The 17,906-nt window shown below is 38.0% G+C and overlaps 1 protein-coding gene across 4 annotated transcripts in view; it reads left to right on the top strand.

Annotated features, from left to right (window-relative positions):
- Positions 1-12,246, top strand: part of PRKCI (protein kinase C iota) — a 33,406-nt gene extending 21,160 nt beyond the window's left edge. For all 4 annotated transcript variants that reach the window (XM_052804353.1, XM_052804352.1, XM_052804355.1 and 1 more), the window contains 11 exons: positions 708-766; positions 1,223-1,399; positions 2,390-2,487; positions 3,530-3,616; positions 4,227-4,362; positions 5,365-5,452; positions 6,614-6,739; positions 6,842-6,921; positions 7,982-8,071; positions 8,367-8,482; positions 9,620-12,246. In XM_052804353.1, coding sequence (XP_052660313.1) covers positions 708-766; positions 1,223-1,399; positions 2,390-2,487; positions 3,530-3,616; positions 4,227-4,362; positions 5,365-5,452; positions 6,614-6,739; positions 6,842-6,921; positions 7,982-8,071; positions 8,367-8,482; positions 9,620-9,707 — 1,145 coding nt within the window. In that variant the 3' untranslated portion in view covers positions 9,708-12,246. The remainder of the gene's footprint in view (positions 1-707; positions 767-1,222; positions 1,400-2,389; positions 2,488-3,529; positions 3,617-4,226; positions 4,363-5,364; positions 5,453-6,613; positions 6,740-6,841; positions 6,922-7,981; positions 8,072-8,366; positions 8,483-9,619) is intronic.
- The last annotated feature ends 5,660 nt before the right edge of the window (positions 12,247-17,906 follow it).

Raw genomic sequence — 17,906 nt, 5'->3', positions numbered from 1 at the left:
TCTTTAAATTACTGTAAGTTGCTGAAACATGAACGTTGGGTTTTAAAATGAAACGGAGTAACTTTAAGTAAAATTATTTTAAAAACCCTTCTTTACTTTTTTTCCATAGAACAAGAAAAATAAGACAGCTTCTTAATGCTAAGGGGGATATAAATATAAAAATTCCTCAATTTTCCGTATCTTACCAGTTTAAGAAACTTGGCTAAAAAGGAAGAATTTAGGCTGTCAGTTACATTTTTCTGTCAGTAAGCTGTGTACTTTGAATGCCCTGATCAAACAAACAAACCAACCTTAACAGAATTAGCAGGGTTTCTACTGGATGGGTAGCCAAAGAAGTTCATTCTTGTAGCAGTCAGAGTGATGGTCCTAACATTTCAATTTGAATATAGACAATGATCAGGTTAAATACCAAACAAACCACTGTTCTGCACAAGATTCTCTGTGTGTGGAGTCAAGATTAATCTGAAGAGATCTCCAAATATAATTACAGGGTTTTACATTGGCCATAACTGATTATTAATGCAGTATTGCAAAAGAATGATTCTGATGGTTTAAAAAAAAACAGCCACCAAACCCAACAGCTTTGAATACTTACAACAGATGCATTTAAATTGTGTATCTCTCTGAGCTCTTTTGTGTGGAAATTTTAAGACAAAAGAAAATACTGTTGTATTGCATCGGTCTAATAATTTTTCTTGCACCTCTAGTGATTCCGTACAATCCCTCAAGTCATGAGAGCTTGGACCATGTTGGTGAAGAAAAAGAGGTAAAGTATCGTAACCACGCTAACTGTATTCACAGATCTTAAATCTTGAAATGGAGAGAGACAAAGGCTTTTAGTAATTTAACTTGTCACAAACTGAAAACTAGTACATAAAGCACATGTGGGTTGCTCACACAGGTGTACGCATGTACAGCTTGCAAGCTGTGTTATTTTGAACCTTGAGTTGAGATGTGCTTCGATTTAGAAAGTACAGGTGTGCTTTGACTTAGAAAGCATTCCAAACTCCTCCAGTTTCATTTGTTCCTTATCTGCCAAGTCTCCTCTGCCTCCTTCCCTTCCCCTCACATTCCTTTCCAGGACAGTGCAGTTTTAAGAAAAACAAGTGTTAATTGAATCAGTTGTTTATATTAATTTTGGTGTTCCGTTTGAAATGCTAACTTTTGCAGTTGTTAAAATTGGCAAGCCTGCTTACTGATTTTGAATTATCTTTACCAAAAGGCAATGAGCATTAGAGAAAGTGGCAAAGCTTCCTCCAGTCTGGGTCTTCAGGATTTTGATTTGCTCCGAGTTATAGGAAGAGGCAGTTATGCTAAAGTACTGCTTGTTCGACTGAAGAAAACTGAACGCATTTATGCAATGAAAGTGGTGAAGAAGGAGCTCGTCAATGATGATGAGGTAGGCAAGCTTTTTATCAACAAATCAGGCAACTCTTCCAAAAAGCTTCAGTATCTACCACAAGGTCAGAGCCAGGCTTCTGGGTCTGTAACACTAATTGAAAATTATGCATGCGGTTTCTTATACATACTATACTACAGAAGGTTCACAAGACAGATAGCCAGTTTTGAGGTCTTCATTGACAGACTGGTAGCTCACAGCTGCCCTCCTGTGCCAGTGGTTTCTGTCATGAGTCTCATTGCCTCTGTTGACAGTGTCCTTCTGTGATGAGCACTGTCTGCAGCAGTGCTCCTGCAGAATTGAAGTTAATAAGCCTGTCTTGCTTTGTTATTTTGGAGCAGTATTCCATATCTCTCCTACTATGTTGGCTTGCTGAGCTGAAAAAGAAATGGGTTGAGTCTGGTTTTCATATGTTAAAAGTTTGGGGTTTTGTCACAAAGGAAAACTCACAATGTTATTTTAATTGCTCTTCACATTGGACCTCCATCTTAACAGTTTTTGTAGCTTGTACAGTGATTAGCAGAAACTTGTGAGAAATTGCAGTATTAAAATGCTAAACACCTCTTGTTTCTGAAGATTTCCTTGGTGTTTCTTTAGGCTACTCTGAAAAGACTTGAGTGACTGTGGTTTGCTATCCAAGAGCTTTTGCATTTATTCCTCAGTCTGCCACTGATTTTGGCATTTCTCAATGCTACTTTACATTTGTCTGCGCTAGTTTATCTTTTATAGATGAGTGTTTTTGCGTTCCCAAGTGTAGTTACACACTGAGGCTAAAAGTATGGGACACTCAAGACAGGAAAAAAAAAAAAAAAAAAAAAAAAAAGAGTATGTTAAATGGTCTTACTTCACATTGGAGAACTATATAATATTTAATTTCTTGCAAGTAAAATGAGGATGGCAAAACACTTGAATATCTTTCTGCTAATTGTCATTAATACTTGACCTAGGAAGTGCAACAGTCCTTTTCTGAATGTCACTTTTCTTAAATAGGATATTGATTGGGTTCAGACAGAGAAACACGTCTTTGAACAGGCTTCAAATCATCCCTTTCTTGTCGGACTACACTCTTGCTTCCAGACAGAAAGCAGGTAAAGGTCATAACATGATAAGATGATAGTCTCATTCAAAAAATATTTCATACTGTTAAGCACCTCAAAGGCCTATTTAAAGCATTAAGTGTTAGGTAGGTAGCACAAGTCCACGTACTGTAAATCATAGTAGCATTTTATGAGCAAAAGGCTGTGTTCATCAGCTAAGCTTTTCAGATTGGGAAGATGCAAAAGAATGTAAAGTACCGGTGGGTATGATGGAAAGGATTCCGGACAGGAAGAGAGGTCCAGTTAGCAGTAAAAAAAGGCTTAAGAATATGAGGTAGAAGACAGAACCTAGAGTGGGAGGAAAAAAAGGTTTAGGGAGAGAGAAATTAGAAGTACGAAAAATGAGGAAATTTATCTCGAACTTGCATGGACTCTATCAAGACTAGTCTCTGAGCAAGACTCGGAAAATAGTACCTGAATTTTGAAAAGGAAAACAGGGTAATAGAGATGAAAATTATTATTTTCCTGTGTGTTTATGTATAGGAGAAGAGATTGCAGTAGATGGATAAATTACTATTCTATACAGTAATAAGTTTCAGTATATCTGAAATATAGTTATTGCGTGTTTAAACAACATCCTTGCTGTTTGAAAAGGTGAGAAGCTAGTGGAAGGAAGTGAGAAGAAAGAGTATTTGTAATATACTAATAGTATTAACCACAAACAAAGAAGATTAAAGGGATCGGGAAGGAAAATGAGAAATTTTTTTTTTTTTTGTGGTTTGTGCATAGAAACTGATGTGAATCTATTTTCTGTAAGTCACATACGTAATACTGACAAGCAGTAGCTGTAATGGATTAGGAATGTGGGAAGGATTACTTACTTTCCTTTAGCAATAAAGGAATTATCTAGAGAAACTCTGTATACTTGATTTTTAACTTTGGGAATTTATTCAAAGGGAGGGAAAATGGTGAAACCAGCCATAGAGATGGGAGGAGTTGAAGTGACATTGTTCAATAACAGACAACCTGTAACACCTCAGACCTCTTTCAGCCTTGTATACAGTAATTTGTAACAATCTCCTGTGTGTTTCAGGTTATTCTTTGTTATAGAGTACGTAAATGGAGGCGATCTAATGTTTCATATGCAGAGACAGAGAAAGCTGCCAGAGGAGCATGCCAGGTATGTCTAATTTCAGATTTCTTGCATCAGAGTAGTTGGTTTTCTGACACAGTGCAGTAGTGCAGAGATTATGATGATGAGCTGGGAAATCCTCTCCAGATGTTAAGGATTTAAGAAATGGGAAGCTGCATCTTCATTTTAATGCTGCAAGCTACCATATTTTTGTTTCAAGGAGGAACTGTAATAGGAAGCACTTAGGTCTTGTTTGCATTAGCATTACCCTAGATGACTTCAGTCTGATTCTGAATTTTTTTGCTAGAAAAACACTTTTGTGGTATTTTTTTTAAATGTCTAATGATACCAATGTGTTTCTCTTGCAAGAACCACTACCAGCTGTCCAGGCAAATGCTGAGTTCTTGGTGCATATGCTTCATCTCAGATGGTGAGATGAAAGGGATGATTTCAGTAGACATTAATATTAATTAAAAATAATTTTTGAAGTGACTGTGGTTAGAAACATTTGTATGATTATAAACAACTTAACCACTTCTCTGATGAAAAATAATAGAATACATGGGATTATATTTAGAAAAGTATCATATTACCAAGACTATGTTATTGTGGTTTGGCTTTTGATTACTTGAGTAATCAATATCTCTTTCTACACTAGGTTTTATTCTGCTGAAATCAGTCTAGCATTGAACTATTTACATGAACGAGGGATAATCTACAGAGACTTAAAACTGGATAATGTGCTACTAGATTCTGAAGGGCATATTAAACTCACAGATTATGGCATGTGCAAGGTAAGCTCTAGTTCCTTGCTAACCAGTAAAATCAACAATTAAAAAATTGTCATAAATTAAAAGATGCAGAGACTTAAAAATGTGAAATTTCAAGGCACGCGTTTATACGCAGTGCAGATAGGCTGTATACTTATTTCACTTCTACAAATGGAGAAAAGGAAAATGCCACAGTGTGCAGACAACATATATATACTGTTTATATTTTTATAAAGCTGCTGTATCAACTTGACTGGGAAAGGTAGGCTGAAATAGTCAAATTAGCTTGATTTCAAAAAGAGGAAGAGAATGAAATACATCAGTCACACTTGCTGCCATTTGGATTCTATGACACTTCCCATTTTCTCTAGAAAACTTTTGTCACTACAAAGACACTGGAGCACAGGTTTGACTTTGCTGTGGAATTGCCATTATGCTGATCTATTAGAACTATTTTAAATGCTATGATTTTGGCTAAGCAACTGAGCAGCATAAAATAACACAGGTTGGAAAGGGCCTCAGGAAATCTAATCCACCCTCCTGCTCAAAGCAGATGAGGCCAGGTTACTAAGGGCTTTATTCAGTTTGCCTTGAAAACTTCCAAGGATGAAGACTGCACAACTTCTTTGGGTAACCTCCCCCCATTCTGCATCCCATGGTCTTCTCTGAAAACCTTGTATCTGTCCATCGCAACATGCCAGTCATGTAAGCTGTTCCACCATGCCTCAGTTATTCCCACTTGCCTATCGTTGGAGATGTGGTGGAGCTTACTAGCTAAAACCTTAAGATGTTGTTGTCAGTAGGTATGTGCCATCCTCTTGAGACTCTAGATGCAACCTACTTCTGTTTCTTCTGAAACAAGTAGTGTTTTCTATTCATTTACATACAGATTTAAGTATAGTTTTACTAAAACGAAAGCAGTTTATTCAGGACGCTTAAATGAACTAAAAATGAAGTTTGTAGCAGAGGGGGAGTGTGGGATCTTTGGCTAACTGTAAAGTATTTTCTTCCCATCTTATCTTAAAGGAGGGTCTGAGGCCTGGTGACACAACCAGCACGTTTTGTGGGACTCCAAACTATATTGCACCTGAAATTCTCCGGGGAGAGGATTATGGTAAATTGAATTTTGCACTGCTGCCGTATAACTTTCACCTTGTCTCTTCTTACTCGAGTTGTTTGCAGTAGAAAGGATAAATCTCCATTAGACACGTCATCAGTCTAATTCAGCATCCTGTCTGAAAAAGTAAATAAACCCATCAAAGGAGGGGCAGAAAACATCACACCAAGCAAATGAGATACCCTACCTTCCAAGTTTTAAATTCTTTTTATCTTTATTTTATTTTACCAAGAATAGCTTGGAGTCTTCCAAATTTCTTATTGTTTATAACTATTTTTAGCTACTACTAATGATATACTTGCAGTCTTGAATTGTGTTCAGGTTTGGAGCTGTATATTTGGCAGCAATGATAGTATTAGATATAAATGCATTGCAGAGGGCCTAGATAGTAGACATCCCTTTCACAAATCTCAGTGTTAACAATGAAATTGTCTATGCAACTGCTTGTTCAGGAAGTCCACAAGATTCCTGAAGCAAGAGACGTAAGAGTATAGAAGGCTTGCTGTGTTACTTTCCCTTTCTTCCTAGGCTTCCAATACTGTGCCAAGCAGATCTTTGATCTGTTTTCGGCCCTTAAGATTTTAACAAATTCTACCATTAGTTCCTATTTAAAAAAAAGTATACCTATTTTTTAAATCTACCATCTTATTTCAATCGAATGTATCTTTCAGACTGGCTTCACATCTTCCTTGCTTTTCACAAACTTTCTAGGCCAACCAGATTATATCAGTCCCAGCCTGGCTACTGGATTTTTTTCTTTCTTTAGAAGTGAATAGTAGAATACATGTGCTTAGCTCCATACATGACTGTCTTGCTACCATTAAGAATCACATACTTCCTCCTTGTCCTCATCCCCTGCCCTGGATAACCAACCCCCTCCTGTTGGTTAGTAATGACTAGGCTTAAATGTTATCTAAACCTTTGTTAAGGTCCTAACACCAACCTTTAAACTTTTTTCATTTCCTTTTCTTTGTACAGCATTCCCTCCTATTGCACACATAAGTTACCTGTCCTTTGTTCAGATAATTGGAAGGACTGGCAATACTTAAGTTTTTGAATGAATTCTTTCTTCTCAAAGCATGTCTGTCTTTAGCCCCCAAATTGTTGGTATTTTTGCTCCAAAATATCTTCAGTGGTGTTTTCTCCTTTGAATTCTAGGCTTCAGTGTAGACTGGTGGGCACTTGGTGTACTTATGTTTGAAATGATGGCGGGCCGGTCACCATTTGATATTGTTGGGAGTTCCGACAATCCTGATCAGAACACAGAAGATTATCTTTTCCAAGGTAAGTAGCATGAGTGTTCCTGCACTTTAGTGCTTTGTTTCTACTTACCTTTAATCTAACTTTAAAGATGCAAAGGCTGATATGAACCTTGTTTTCTTGCAGTAATTTTGGAAAAACAGATCCGAATTCCCCGTTCCCTTTCTGTTAAAGCAGCAGGTGTTCTAAAGAGTTTCCTTAATAAGGTAAGAGCTAAAGGGGACTATTTAAGACTTCTCAAGAGCAGCTGTGGTGTTTTTGTTTGGTTTTTTTTTTAAACCTGTTGACAAACCGATGTGTAGCAGACATACTTTATCTGCCATATACAGAAACAGGGTAGAAAAGATGTGAGCCTAAAGCAGAATTTCCGTGGGGCTGGGGGACCTATTCTAGATACTTGTCTTAGAATCCGAAGCTCCAGATTCTCAGGGTGGGAACATGAGTAAATTTCAAGTTGAAAGGCTTAGAAATGCTCAGAGTGATTCTTTAACCTGGGGAATTGGACAAACTTACCAGATTTCTTCTCTTTAAGAATGAAAATAAGCTTAGCAAATCACTCTGACAACTGCTGATGACTTCATTGGGAGAAATGCAGAGGCAGTATATGCTCACCGTTTGCTGGTAGCTAACTAGCCTGAGAGTCAAAAGGTGCATATGTGGGAGTGGACTAGTCCGAGCACTTGCTGGCCTTTATTTAGTGAGCGTTAGATGAGTGTGGATAAAGAGGTACAGGAAAAAACAGATTTGTTTAAATTATTCTAAGAAAGCAGTACTGCTCAAGAACACTGCTTGTGTTGCAACTCCCTGGTAATGTATGCTCGTGTGAATACGCGTACATGGAGGTGCAATTGTCTTGTTAAAATAACCTTCTTTCCACTGCATTTATCAGTAACCTGCAGTTACTACCCCAGTGTGATTGCCTGGCGTAGTCAGTCTGCTCAGGGAGGGGCGGGCAGGGGGAAGAATCAAATTCCCTTGTAATCTAACCCAGTTTGCTCTGAAACCTATGGTATATTTAAACAGGTCTGAATAAAAATGAAGAAAGATGGCATGGTTGTTTATATAAAATTCCGTTAAAGGCTTCCCTATGTTCATGCCTATTACAGACAGTACGTTGGAACAGTTTCCAAAATAAATAATGCTAACTTAGTTCTTCAGTGTCCTTTGTAACTCTGGTGTTTCATTTCTCATGGAACTTGTAACATTTGTATTATATTCATGTGTAGGCCACAGCACCCATTTAGAAATATTTTCTTCCTTATGCAGGATCCAAAGGAACGTTTAGGCTGCCATCCTCAAACAGGATTTGCAGATATCCAGGGACATCCGTTCTTTCGCAATGTCGATTGGGATCTGGTATGTGAATGCCCACTGGCTTGGCTTATTTTCTTTATATACAGTGATAGCTTGACAACTTGTGAGCATGAGAGATGATGTAAAAACTTCAAAAACCTTAAGCTCTTAACTTAGGATATACCATAATGCCAATACAGAATCTTTTAACCCTTTTACACACAGTAAGTACACTAGATTAATAGAATGATTGTAGAAAGTACACAAAATAAACTTAATAGTAACTTCCAGCCTTGTTTAAAAATAATTCAATAACTTGTAACTCATTCTTGGTGTCACTAAGTGCATTTATTCTTAGATGGAGCAAAAGCAAGTGGTGCCTCCATTTAAACCAAATATATCTGGAGAATTTGGTCTGGATAACTTTGACTCCCAATTCACCAATGAACCTGTGCAGCTCACTCCAGATGATGAGTAAGTAATGTAGAATTTAAGAAGTTCTGATAGGTCAGTGAAGGAGTTATAAAACTTCATTTAATAGCTGTAGTTGTGGTATATAGAGTATACATAAAGCAGTAAATAACATTTTCTTGTGTTAGTTTGGAGAAAATTCTGTTATGTGTCCTCATGGTAGACTTAGTGTGGCTGGATTAAGTATTGTGCTCTGGGGCATGATGTAAAAAATCAACTAACAGTGGGAAAGTTGATGTAAAGAATCTTAGTTCAGGGAAAAATGACTAAGTGCTATTTTACAAGTTTTAGTGGTATCATCTGCAAGAAATGAACGTGTGAAGGAAAAGACCTGTTTTGTCAAGTGGTTTATTTTTTGCATTACTTTAAGCCACGATATTTCTAGAATGTTGGGTTTAGACTGAATTTATCTTGGGTGTTCTGAACAAAATGCTTTGTTTGGCTTGTTCGGGTATTTTAAATTGTTAGTAGTCAAGCAAGATTAGCCTGGCTGAAAACCCTTGATAAAATGCATGATAATGCATTTGATTTTGGTAGTGGATTTGTGGTTCCTCACTCCTGAGGGGCCCTGATTTGGGATGAGGAGGGAAGGGCCTTTCTAGTTTGACTTGAGCCACTGCTGTTCGCCTTTTAGGAATTTTGGGGGAGCTTTGTCTAATGTTCATATAGTATGTAAACACAAACAGTGAGTATTAAATGTTACCTGTGCACCTTAATTAGGTCTGAGATCAAACTTCCTTCTTCATCCCTTTGTAAATGCATCATGTACAAACAAAGTTTAGAAGAGTTGCCGATGCAAGTGCGGTATCTATCACATCCCAATGTTTTCAGTGATCTACAAAACTGACTGTTTTGGGAAAGTTTTAAAACTGCAAACCTTGCAGATTGCTTTGTGGGGAGAATATGTGCATGGGAGCAGCCCAGTCACTGGTCCTGAGTGGTTTTGTGTTTTGTTACTATTACAGGGACTAAAAAAGCCCCAACAGTGGTAACTGTAAGGATAGAGAGGGACAAAAGAGAGAAGGGAAATGTCCTCAGTTGCAATCCGGTGTGCAGGTCTAAATTTAAAGGCAAACTGTCAGTTAGTATTGTTACCTTTTAAATTTTGCTGAACTAATGACTGTTTTTTAATTTTAATAGTGATATTGTGAAGAAGATTGACCAGTCAGAATTTGAAGGCTTTGAATATATAAATCCTCTTTTGATGTCAGCTGAGGAATGTGTTTGAATTCTCCATTTCTGGACTGTGCCAATTGTTACTCAGTTTGTTTCTGCATGGGTAAACATCTCTTCATTTGGATGCACTTGCATAAAACGAGTAACTGAACATCTTACCCTTGCCACCTAGTGTGAATTACTCACTAATTTTCTTTTTGTATGAATTGTTGTCCAGGACAGTTGTGATGCTTGAACCTTTGGCTGCCAGATTTAAAATGTAAAACTTTCCAACAGTCTTGCCAAACTTGAATATAAAGGTTGGTCTCTGGGGCTCCTGACTGAACAATGGGGTCTGGCTGTATAATCTGCCAATACAGCATCCTGATAAAGGAAAGTTTTCTTACTGCTTTAAGAATACAAATTGCATTAGGGGATGTAATAAAATATTATTAAAGGACTTCCACTTTTCCAGCAAGACAAGTAAGAACTTACGACTTCTGTAGTTCTAAATCTCTCTAAACATCTGATTTCCCTGTTCTCCTTAGACTTAGAGCTGTGTTACTGCCCTTCAGATTGAAATGACGGCAAGGAGACCAGATTTTTAAACTGACTAGGTCAAGAGTGGCTGCTTTCATGGGGTATATGGATCCTATCCAAAAGGAGATGATTAACTGAATATTAGAATCAATAGACTTTGCTCCGAAATTATATGCTAGGAATTGTACACTGATACACAGAGAGTGCCTTTCTCAGCCTGTCCCTTTCAGTGAGGGTTGTATGTGATATAAAGTGTCAGTTTAAATAAATGGAATTCAATTAATACTTTAAAAAGGTAAAATCCGTAGAGTGTATTTTAGCAGTAATGGGCAGCTAATATTGACAGATGTAGAACCTCATACTATTATTTATGGCTTTTACACTTGCTGTCTTAACTGTATCAGAACTGCATATGTTACAGCTATGGCCTAGATAAGGGCATTTGTTTCCCTTTTTTTTTTTTTTTTTTTTTTAATCTCATTGCCATACTGTTGGAAATGCATTCGACTTTGCCAGTGGAAAAAGCACATCTAGGAAAAAATAGGTGCTGTCCACAATGGCTCCCTTAACTTCACTTACAGATGGTGATTTGTAATCACAATCAAACCTCAAATGTTGGTAGTAGACTCAAAGTTGATAGTAAAGCAATTGGAATAAATTGAAAGAACGGTTCAAACTAGGACTTTTGGGAGGTGTGATTCTTACATTTCATGTTATTAAACAGTGGAATATACAGCACAGATAAGTCTTATTTTTAATGTTTAAGGAATAGTTTTGAATGTCTTAGGCTGAAGAAATGCCAAATGTACCACTTTTTTATTATTATTTTGGGAAAAGGGATTAAGAGACATTGAAGAAAAGAATCTGTGTTATATAAGTAAGAGCTGTAAGGCAAGCTAAGCGTTACTGAAAGCAGATCTAAGTATCTGTAAGCACAAATTAGCAAACTTTATCTGAAGCTTTTAATAAGACTTCTGCTTGGTCAGTGTCTCTGCTTGAAAATCCTCGTATGGCAACACTGTAAATTCATAGCACAAATCTTCCGGTGTATGTTTTTTCACTTACATGTTAACTTCGAGGAGAGAGATTGCACAAATACACAGTAGTGTCATGGTATAGTATTTAGTTCATATTTTTCTTTGCAACATGAATAGGAAACTTAAATATTGGGCTGAGTTTTCAGAACTGGGAAGTGATTGGAGGGCCCTCAATTTCAGGGAAGCACTGAACCTCCGCACTGTTAAAAATCAGGTTCCCTTAAACTCAAGTTGTATATTTTCAAATGTAAAATATCGGAGTAAACCTCCTTTTGAAGAGCAGCTAATAACTTCAGCACGTTTAGTTCATGTCAAGTGAACTGCTTACATGCAGTTTTGAAATTGTGATTAATTGTTTAGCCTCCGACTCAGACACCTGCATGACTAGTTTAGACATCAGGACTTAATTGATACTAAACTTAGAAGTTATTTAAAGCAAACAAGAAAGTCCTTGTCTCTACAGTGGCTTAATTTCATATGGGGTATTAAGTAAAATGGCTTTCTGTAAGGAAGGGCATTTCTGCTATTCATCACAGAAGAGTAATGGACTAAAAAACACTGTCTTTTGTGCTTAAAGCAAAAGTTAGGGGTTTTTTATAGTTAATGTCACAGAAAAGATACTTTTTCTATTTACGTATCTAACCATTAAGAATGTTGCTAAGTGATAAACATCTTAAATGACTGTAAATCCATTTTTAAACTTTAATTTTCTCCAAAGTGCCATGATATTAACAGTTATTTTTCATTGTTAAGCGTATAGCAACTGTCAAAAATATTCAGAAGGGACATTGGGTGTAAACAGTCCAGTGCAGTAGGCTTTGTCTTTTGGAGAAAGTGTCTGCATCAGAAGCATGATGTATTTATGTGGAGTAACCTCCTTTTTGTATGCGAGTTGGATTCTTATGGGTGCTCCGCTAGTTAATATTGTCACTACTGTTTTCCTGTTTCATATGGAATATGGTCTTGAACATTGTTGTATGATCATTCCCTTTATTTGTGCACACTTTTTACTTTAAATAAAACATTTATATTAGGCCTCTGTGTGTTAACCTCTAAAACAAATACTGCAAAATGCTGGGCTTTGCTTGGGATTGTCGTCTGACCCTTAACTATCCAAGTCTCACAGGAGCGTTGTTCTAATTTCTTTTAGAAGATAGCACTGGGATAGACCATAACAACCTAAGAAATACCTCCCTCAGCCTGTGTTCCCCAAGCATGTCTTAGAATGGAGGCCCCTCTCCGATGTGCTTTGCCAGCCTTCCGTTCATCATGCCCTATGGAGGAGAAGCATCCTTGTAGGTTCTGTCTTTCGTTCTGACACCAGTGATGAAACAAAAGTAAGTAGTGAGGCTTCAGTCAGCTGCACAGATACAGAAAGCTTAAAGTAAAATACAAAATGCAATTCTAGCTTGCTTGACCAAGGACTTCTTTCAGCTGGAACTTCTAAGACGTTATTTCAGGGGCCAGAGCTGGGGACTTGGAGTTCAGAGCAACACTCTCATCTGCTGTGCTTACTTCTGCATGATTTCTTTCTTTGTTTCTTCAACTCCTCCCCTGCATTCTCTTAGATTTCTGACACGGAGGGCAAGGGCACTTACCTCATACCCTGCTACAGATGCAGTATTTCAATAGATCTGTATTTCAGTGTCTGCATATCGATATTTTAAAAGAGATTTCCTCTTGAGATCTGGCTTGTTATTAAAAGTATGTATCGGCAGTCCTAGGCAAATGCTACAGATGGTTGCATATCTTAAATGCTTAACCTCCCCCCACGCATGCTTCTTGTTTCTGTTCAGTTTGGTGGCCAACTGCTCTCGGCTCAGTCTGAGCAATTGTTTATGTTAAGACACTCTATAAAAGAAATTAATAGCGTGTATAATCTATATATATACTTGATACCTTAACTGTTAAGCATGCATCCTCGCTTCGTGACGGACAGCATAAGCAGTTTAAGCAAGAAAGGCATCTGAAATGGCCTACAGATTAATGATGTTTCCCTGGGAAGAGGGAGGTGGGGATTGGTGCCCCTTTCAGAAAAGGGATTTTATCCTATCTTGCATTTTCTTGAGAAGAGTTCCGTTAGGGTTTATTTTAAGACTTTTTTTTCCTGCTTATGATAAAGGGATCTAAACTGCATGCTTGAAATGTGTGATCTTACCATTTAATCACCAACGATTAAAGGCAGGGAAGCATCCACCTCCTGGATCTGTTTGGCTTTTGCAGAAGGTGGGCTTTTTCCAGGCGTAAACAGAACCAGAAATCTGTTGGCATCCGCATTTGACTTCTAAGCTTGAACAAAGTGTCTGGGCTTATGCCCCTCTTGCGTTGGGTGGTGAAGCATCTAGCTGAACAGCTGAATTTTGACTGTGATTTCAGATGGAAAAACTAAGTCATAGCTCAGGTTCTTCATTAGCTGTCATGTTTTGTACAGAACTGTTTCCAAAGCAACTTGTCCTGTAAGATGTGGTGCAGGCTAAAATCTGTCAGCTTTTTGCACTTTACCCGCTTACAGGTCTTGTAGTGTCTCTCATACAGTATCTTGTCTGTGTTACTTAATCTGTCATAGCATGTTTCACAAGAGTGGTCTTAAGTATTACAACTTAGCATTAAAAATCGCTGCTGAAGTGATTTTCTTAAAAATGCGCAAGCTAACATCTTCAGAGAAGAAATGCACAATTTTTGATCTCTGTTCAGTGTTAACTGAACAGCATCTTCAGAGCATCTTCAGAGACTGTGTGTATGGAAACAGGGTTTGGTTTTTTTTTTAAATACGCTTCTTTCTGTAGAAACCCCTCTTTGTTCATAAATATGCAACTTGAATCTTACTCATAAAACTGTGACAAAGTTCTTTACACACTTAGCAGTTTGGTCAACAGCTTTGTATCTGTGTTAACCAGCTCAACTGAAAGATCATTTTGTTCTAATATGGTATTTGGCACTTCACTTTATAAGCAGTAGTTTAAAGGATTTATTTTTATTTGCACTTAGAAATGCAGATTATTTTGTCTCACTTGCCACTCTTCCTAGTGTGCGAGTGGCAGAGGTATCGACCCCAGCGACTGCCAAAGGTGGCCTGCAAGAATTCAAAGGGGCATGTGTGTGGGGAGGATGGGACTTTTTTCTTAAACACCCATTTTTTTGTTTCATGGTATTTTTGTAGGTCTGTGTTTTTGAGTGTGTCCTGCCTGGTATTATTTTAGAAATATATGAAATAAAAATTATATACTTTCTAGGGAGCTGCTTGGTTTCCCATATATTATTATATATCCCTCACTTTTAACTGAAAATGAAACTTCCGTAGTCACTGTTTAATTGTAAAGTAAAATTTAATTTTTTTATAATAATAACAACTTTTTTTCCTTAGAGCTGACTTAGAAGAGTAAAGACAAAAATTCTGTAAAGGCTGCCTCAGTGTTAAACCTAAGGTGTTGAAACTAAGCAGTGAAGGTGCTATTTGTGAACTGCATTTTAAGACAACCTTAAATGTTAATTTTGTAAGCTTTCAAAGAGCTTCAGCACTTCTCGAAAATTCAGAGGCGTTAATAATAAAGGAAAGATTCCTTCTATGCTCTGTTAGTGTAATTTATTACATCTTGCAAAGGTCTGTAACTCAGGTTTTAGTTGCACAGTGTCTTTGGAACTGCTTTTCACAGTCTACAGTAGAAGTTGTAGGCAGAGTTAACATCTTTTTTTAGACAATCCTCTACCTACAACCTTTGCCTGATTACTGTAGCTCTATAGCAACACTATCATTACAGCACAATAGTTACTAGAATTTCCAACCTGAAATGCAAAATGTGCAGCAGAACTTGAAAACCCCAAATTAAACAATGCCACCGAGTTCCTAAGCTTCTGTGACATCAGTAGGTCTAATAAAAGATGTAATATCTGCCTACGTATGTTGCTTTCCTTACATCCATAAATCAGTCCAGCTCTGGTGTTATAAATCTTGCATTTTCTTCAGTAAATTTAAAACGGAAATATGTCATAGTGCGTTTCACTAATTGGTATTTGAAGAGTTTTTTGTTTTGTTTTGTTTTTTTAAATCAGATCCTAAATTCCTAGAGGGTAGAGAAGACAGGAATGTTCAGAATGTCTGGACAATTGTGTCACAGGTCCATGTCTTTCAGGATCAGCTCCAAAAGCTGGTACATTTAGAAGTGTTGTTTTACTCTGCTATATTGTTGTGGCTTTTAAGCAAACCTTGTATCTGCTTAATAAATAAGTACAGAGTGTTAGTATGCTTTACAAATGTGTTTACTTTTCCATCAAGCTCTTTGTTGTCCTACCCTCAAACATTTTATTGCAGAAGAATAAAGAATTAAACAGAATTTAAGCAGACAAATGAGATCAAACACGAATGCACTTTTCCGTGTTCTCCATCGCTTTCCTCAGTCTCCCTGTCCTGCACAAAAGCAGTTCACATTTTTGTGTAAGGCTAGCGATTGTACTCTGGCAACTGCTTTGCCTTGTGTTGTTTGCTTAACTGTAAATGGAGGAAGAATAACAATATTTATAAAATCCTTCTGCAGACTTATTACATGAAACAATCCTCTTTTCTGTCTGAGGCTGGAAATGCTGCAGAAGCATTTGATGTCGCAGCCAGAGTGAGACGATGCTTGCGCAGTCCTGCGTAATTGTGTTGCTGTGGGCTAAAGAATAGCATTTATGAAAAGCACCAGGGTACTACTCTACGTTGCTGCACAATGCCGGCATTCACTTAGACATGTTTATAACACTTCTCTGCTTCAAAAAGTACAAACAACAAGCCTAGATATAAAACTGCATGTTGAGGTGGAATGACCGGTGTTTGTTAACCGCTGTGTGTTGCTAAATTAGATTGAATGCTATTGGATGGAAACATGAGCCAACAGTAGGTTCATGGTCCAACATCCATGAAATTTCCTTAAATACACAAATCCTATTTGTGGTGACTCTCAAGTGGCTGGAAAATACAGAGGTGTCAGTCCTGATCATCCTTCAGTTCGTGAAACTCAAATAACACACAGAGCCTGATGTTTTTATACCTGCACATTTCAGCTGTGATTCTGCTGCTATGGAGGAGTTACACAGATGAAGAAGTCTGGCAAAAGGAGCTAGAAAGTAGTGGTGTAAATGTAAGGAAGGGAAAATGCCCTCCCCATAATGGCAGTAGTTACTATGATAACTGGTCCCCGAGGAAAGTCTGAGTCAGTCTTTAGTGATTTACAATAAAAAAGGGGAAACAAAATGAAGATGGAAAAGGACAAATAGAGTATTAATGGGAAAAAAAAAAAGCATTTCTCCATTACTTGTGTTCTTCCCCAATATTAAATCTTGGTTCCAGTTTTGCAGAAGCTTTTATCTCTGCTTTGGCCTACGTGGAATGGAAGGAATTTATGCCTTCCCTTCCTTCTCTGTTTTCTGTAGCCTTTGAAATGAGAAGTTACAATTTTCTATAGGCATTCTATGAAACGTCTATTTCAAGCGGCTGCAAGAAAGAGCACAATTTCAAGTAATTTGGAGGTTTACATCCCTCGACAAAATTAAGGCTTCTTTGTGGTACCCCTTCGTTTGTAGGAAAGCCTTCTGCCTCAGTGCTGCAATATGGTAAAGCACGGATCCTTGTTGTTAGGACACCTTCCACTGAGTATAAAAATTGAGGTCGTGCTCTGTTTCAGTTTTATGGTTCCTTCATCTGTACCTGAATTCTTTAATAGTAGAAAGGTCAAGTGGTTTTCTTCAGGTTTTAAAAAATAAATATAACCATTATTGTCTTTGTCATCACAGAGTTACCATTAAAAGCCCAGGCACTGCTATTTATACCGTTATTCTAAACCCTATTCTACTACTAAAACTGTCAGCAATTTATTATTTTTGCAATATAAAGCACCACAGGTCCCGAAGATTGCACTAGCTGCTGTGCAAACACAGAGTAGAATAGCTCCTACCTCCAGATGTAACCATCGAAGGTTAGCAGTAAGGGCAAAACCTGCACACAAAATAACATCAATAATCCCAGATCGGTCCTTGCCCAGCCATCATCGGAAGGAAATGTTGTAGATACTGTCGTAGATATTGCAACTAACGTGGTGTTTTAAAAGCGAGTTAAGAGGCGACTCGCGAAGCAGCTTTGCAGTGATTCCCAAGGGCCCCTCCATCAGTAAGCCCTGCCAACCCCGGGGGGAAATCTGAGCGTATCAGACTTGCGAAGTCAAGTGTATCAAACCCCTCTGTTGATGAGCTGCTCAGCAGCCAGGCAGGTTTTGTTTGCTCTGTGCTAATCCTAGCGGGGCGTTGGGAGATGACACGGAAGGGAGCCCGCTCACCGTGGGCAGTGTTTTGTGGTGCCTGGTGGTTGTACAACTGCCCCATTTTCGTGTGCTATGGTTTTATACTCGCATCAAAATATGTAACTGTACGGGATGAAAGGCAACGGCAAATTGGATTGTGCCTTAATCTCAGCTGAAGCGCTGTCTTTGCAAAGAAGATGTAAACCAAAAAGCTTTAGGCTTCTTGCAGACGGAAGAAACGTGTAATACATAAACTAGTTGTACAAAGACCAAGCAGTCCCTGAAGAGCATCTTCCCCTTCCAGCAACAAGCCTGAAGCGGGAGAAGCCCCTCACGTAAACGCGGTTCCATGGAGTGGATCGTACCGCTTCCCGGCCAGGCTCCGTGAGCATCTCGACACCTTCTCCTGTGCTTCAGCATCTC

This window comes from Harpia harpyja, chromosome 12 (assembly GCF_026419915.1).
Source record: "Harpia harpyja isolate bHarHar1 chromosome 12, bHarHar1 primary haplotype, whole genome shotgun sequence".
In the NCBI taxonomy this organism is placed as follows: Eukaryota; Metazoa; Chordata; class Aves; order Accipitriformes; family Accipitridae; genus Harpia; species Harpia harpyja.
The sequence above is the reverse complement of the archived record's forward strand: the minus strand, read 5'-3'. Positions and strand labels throughout refer to the sequence as shown.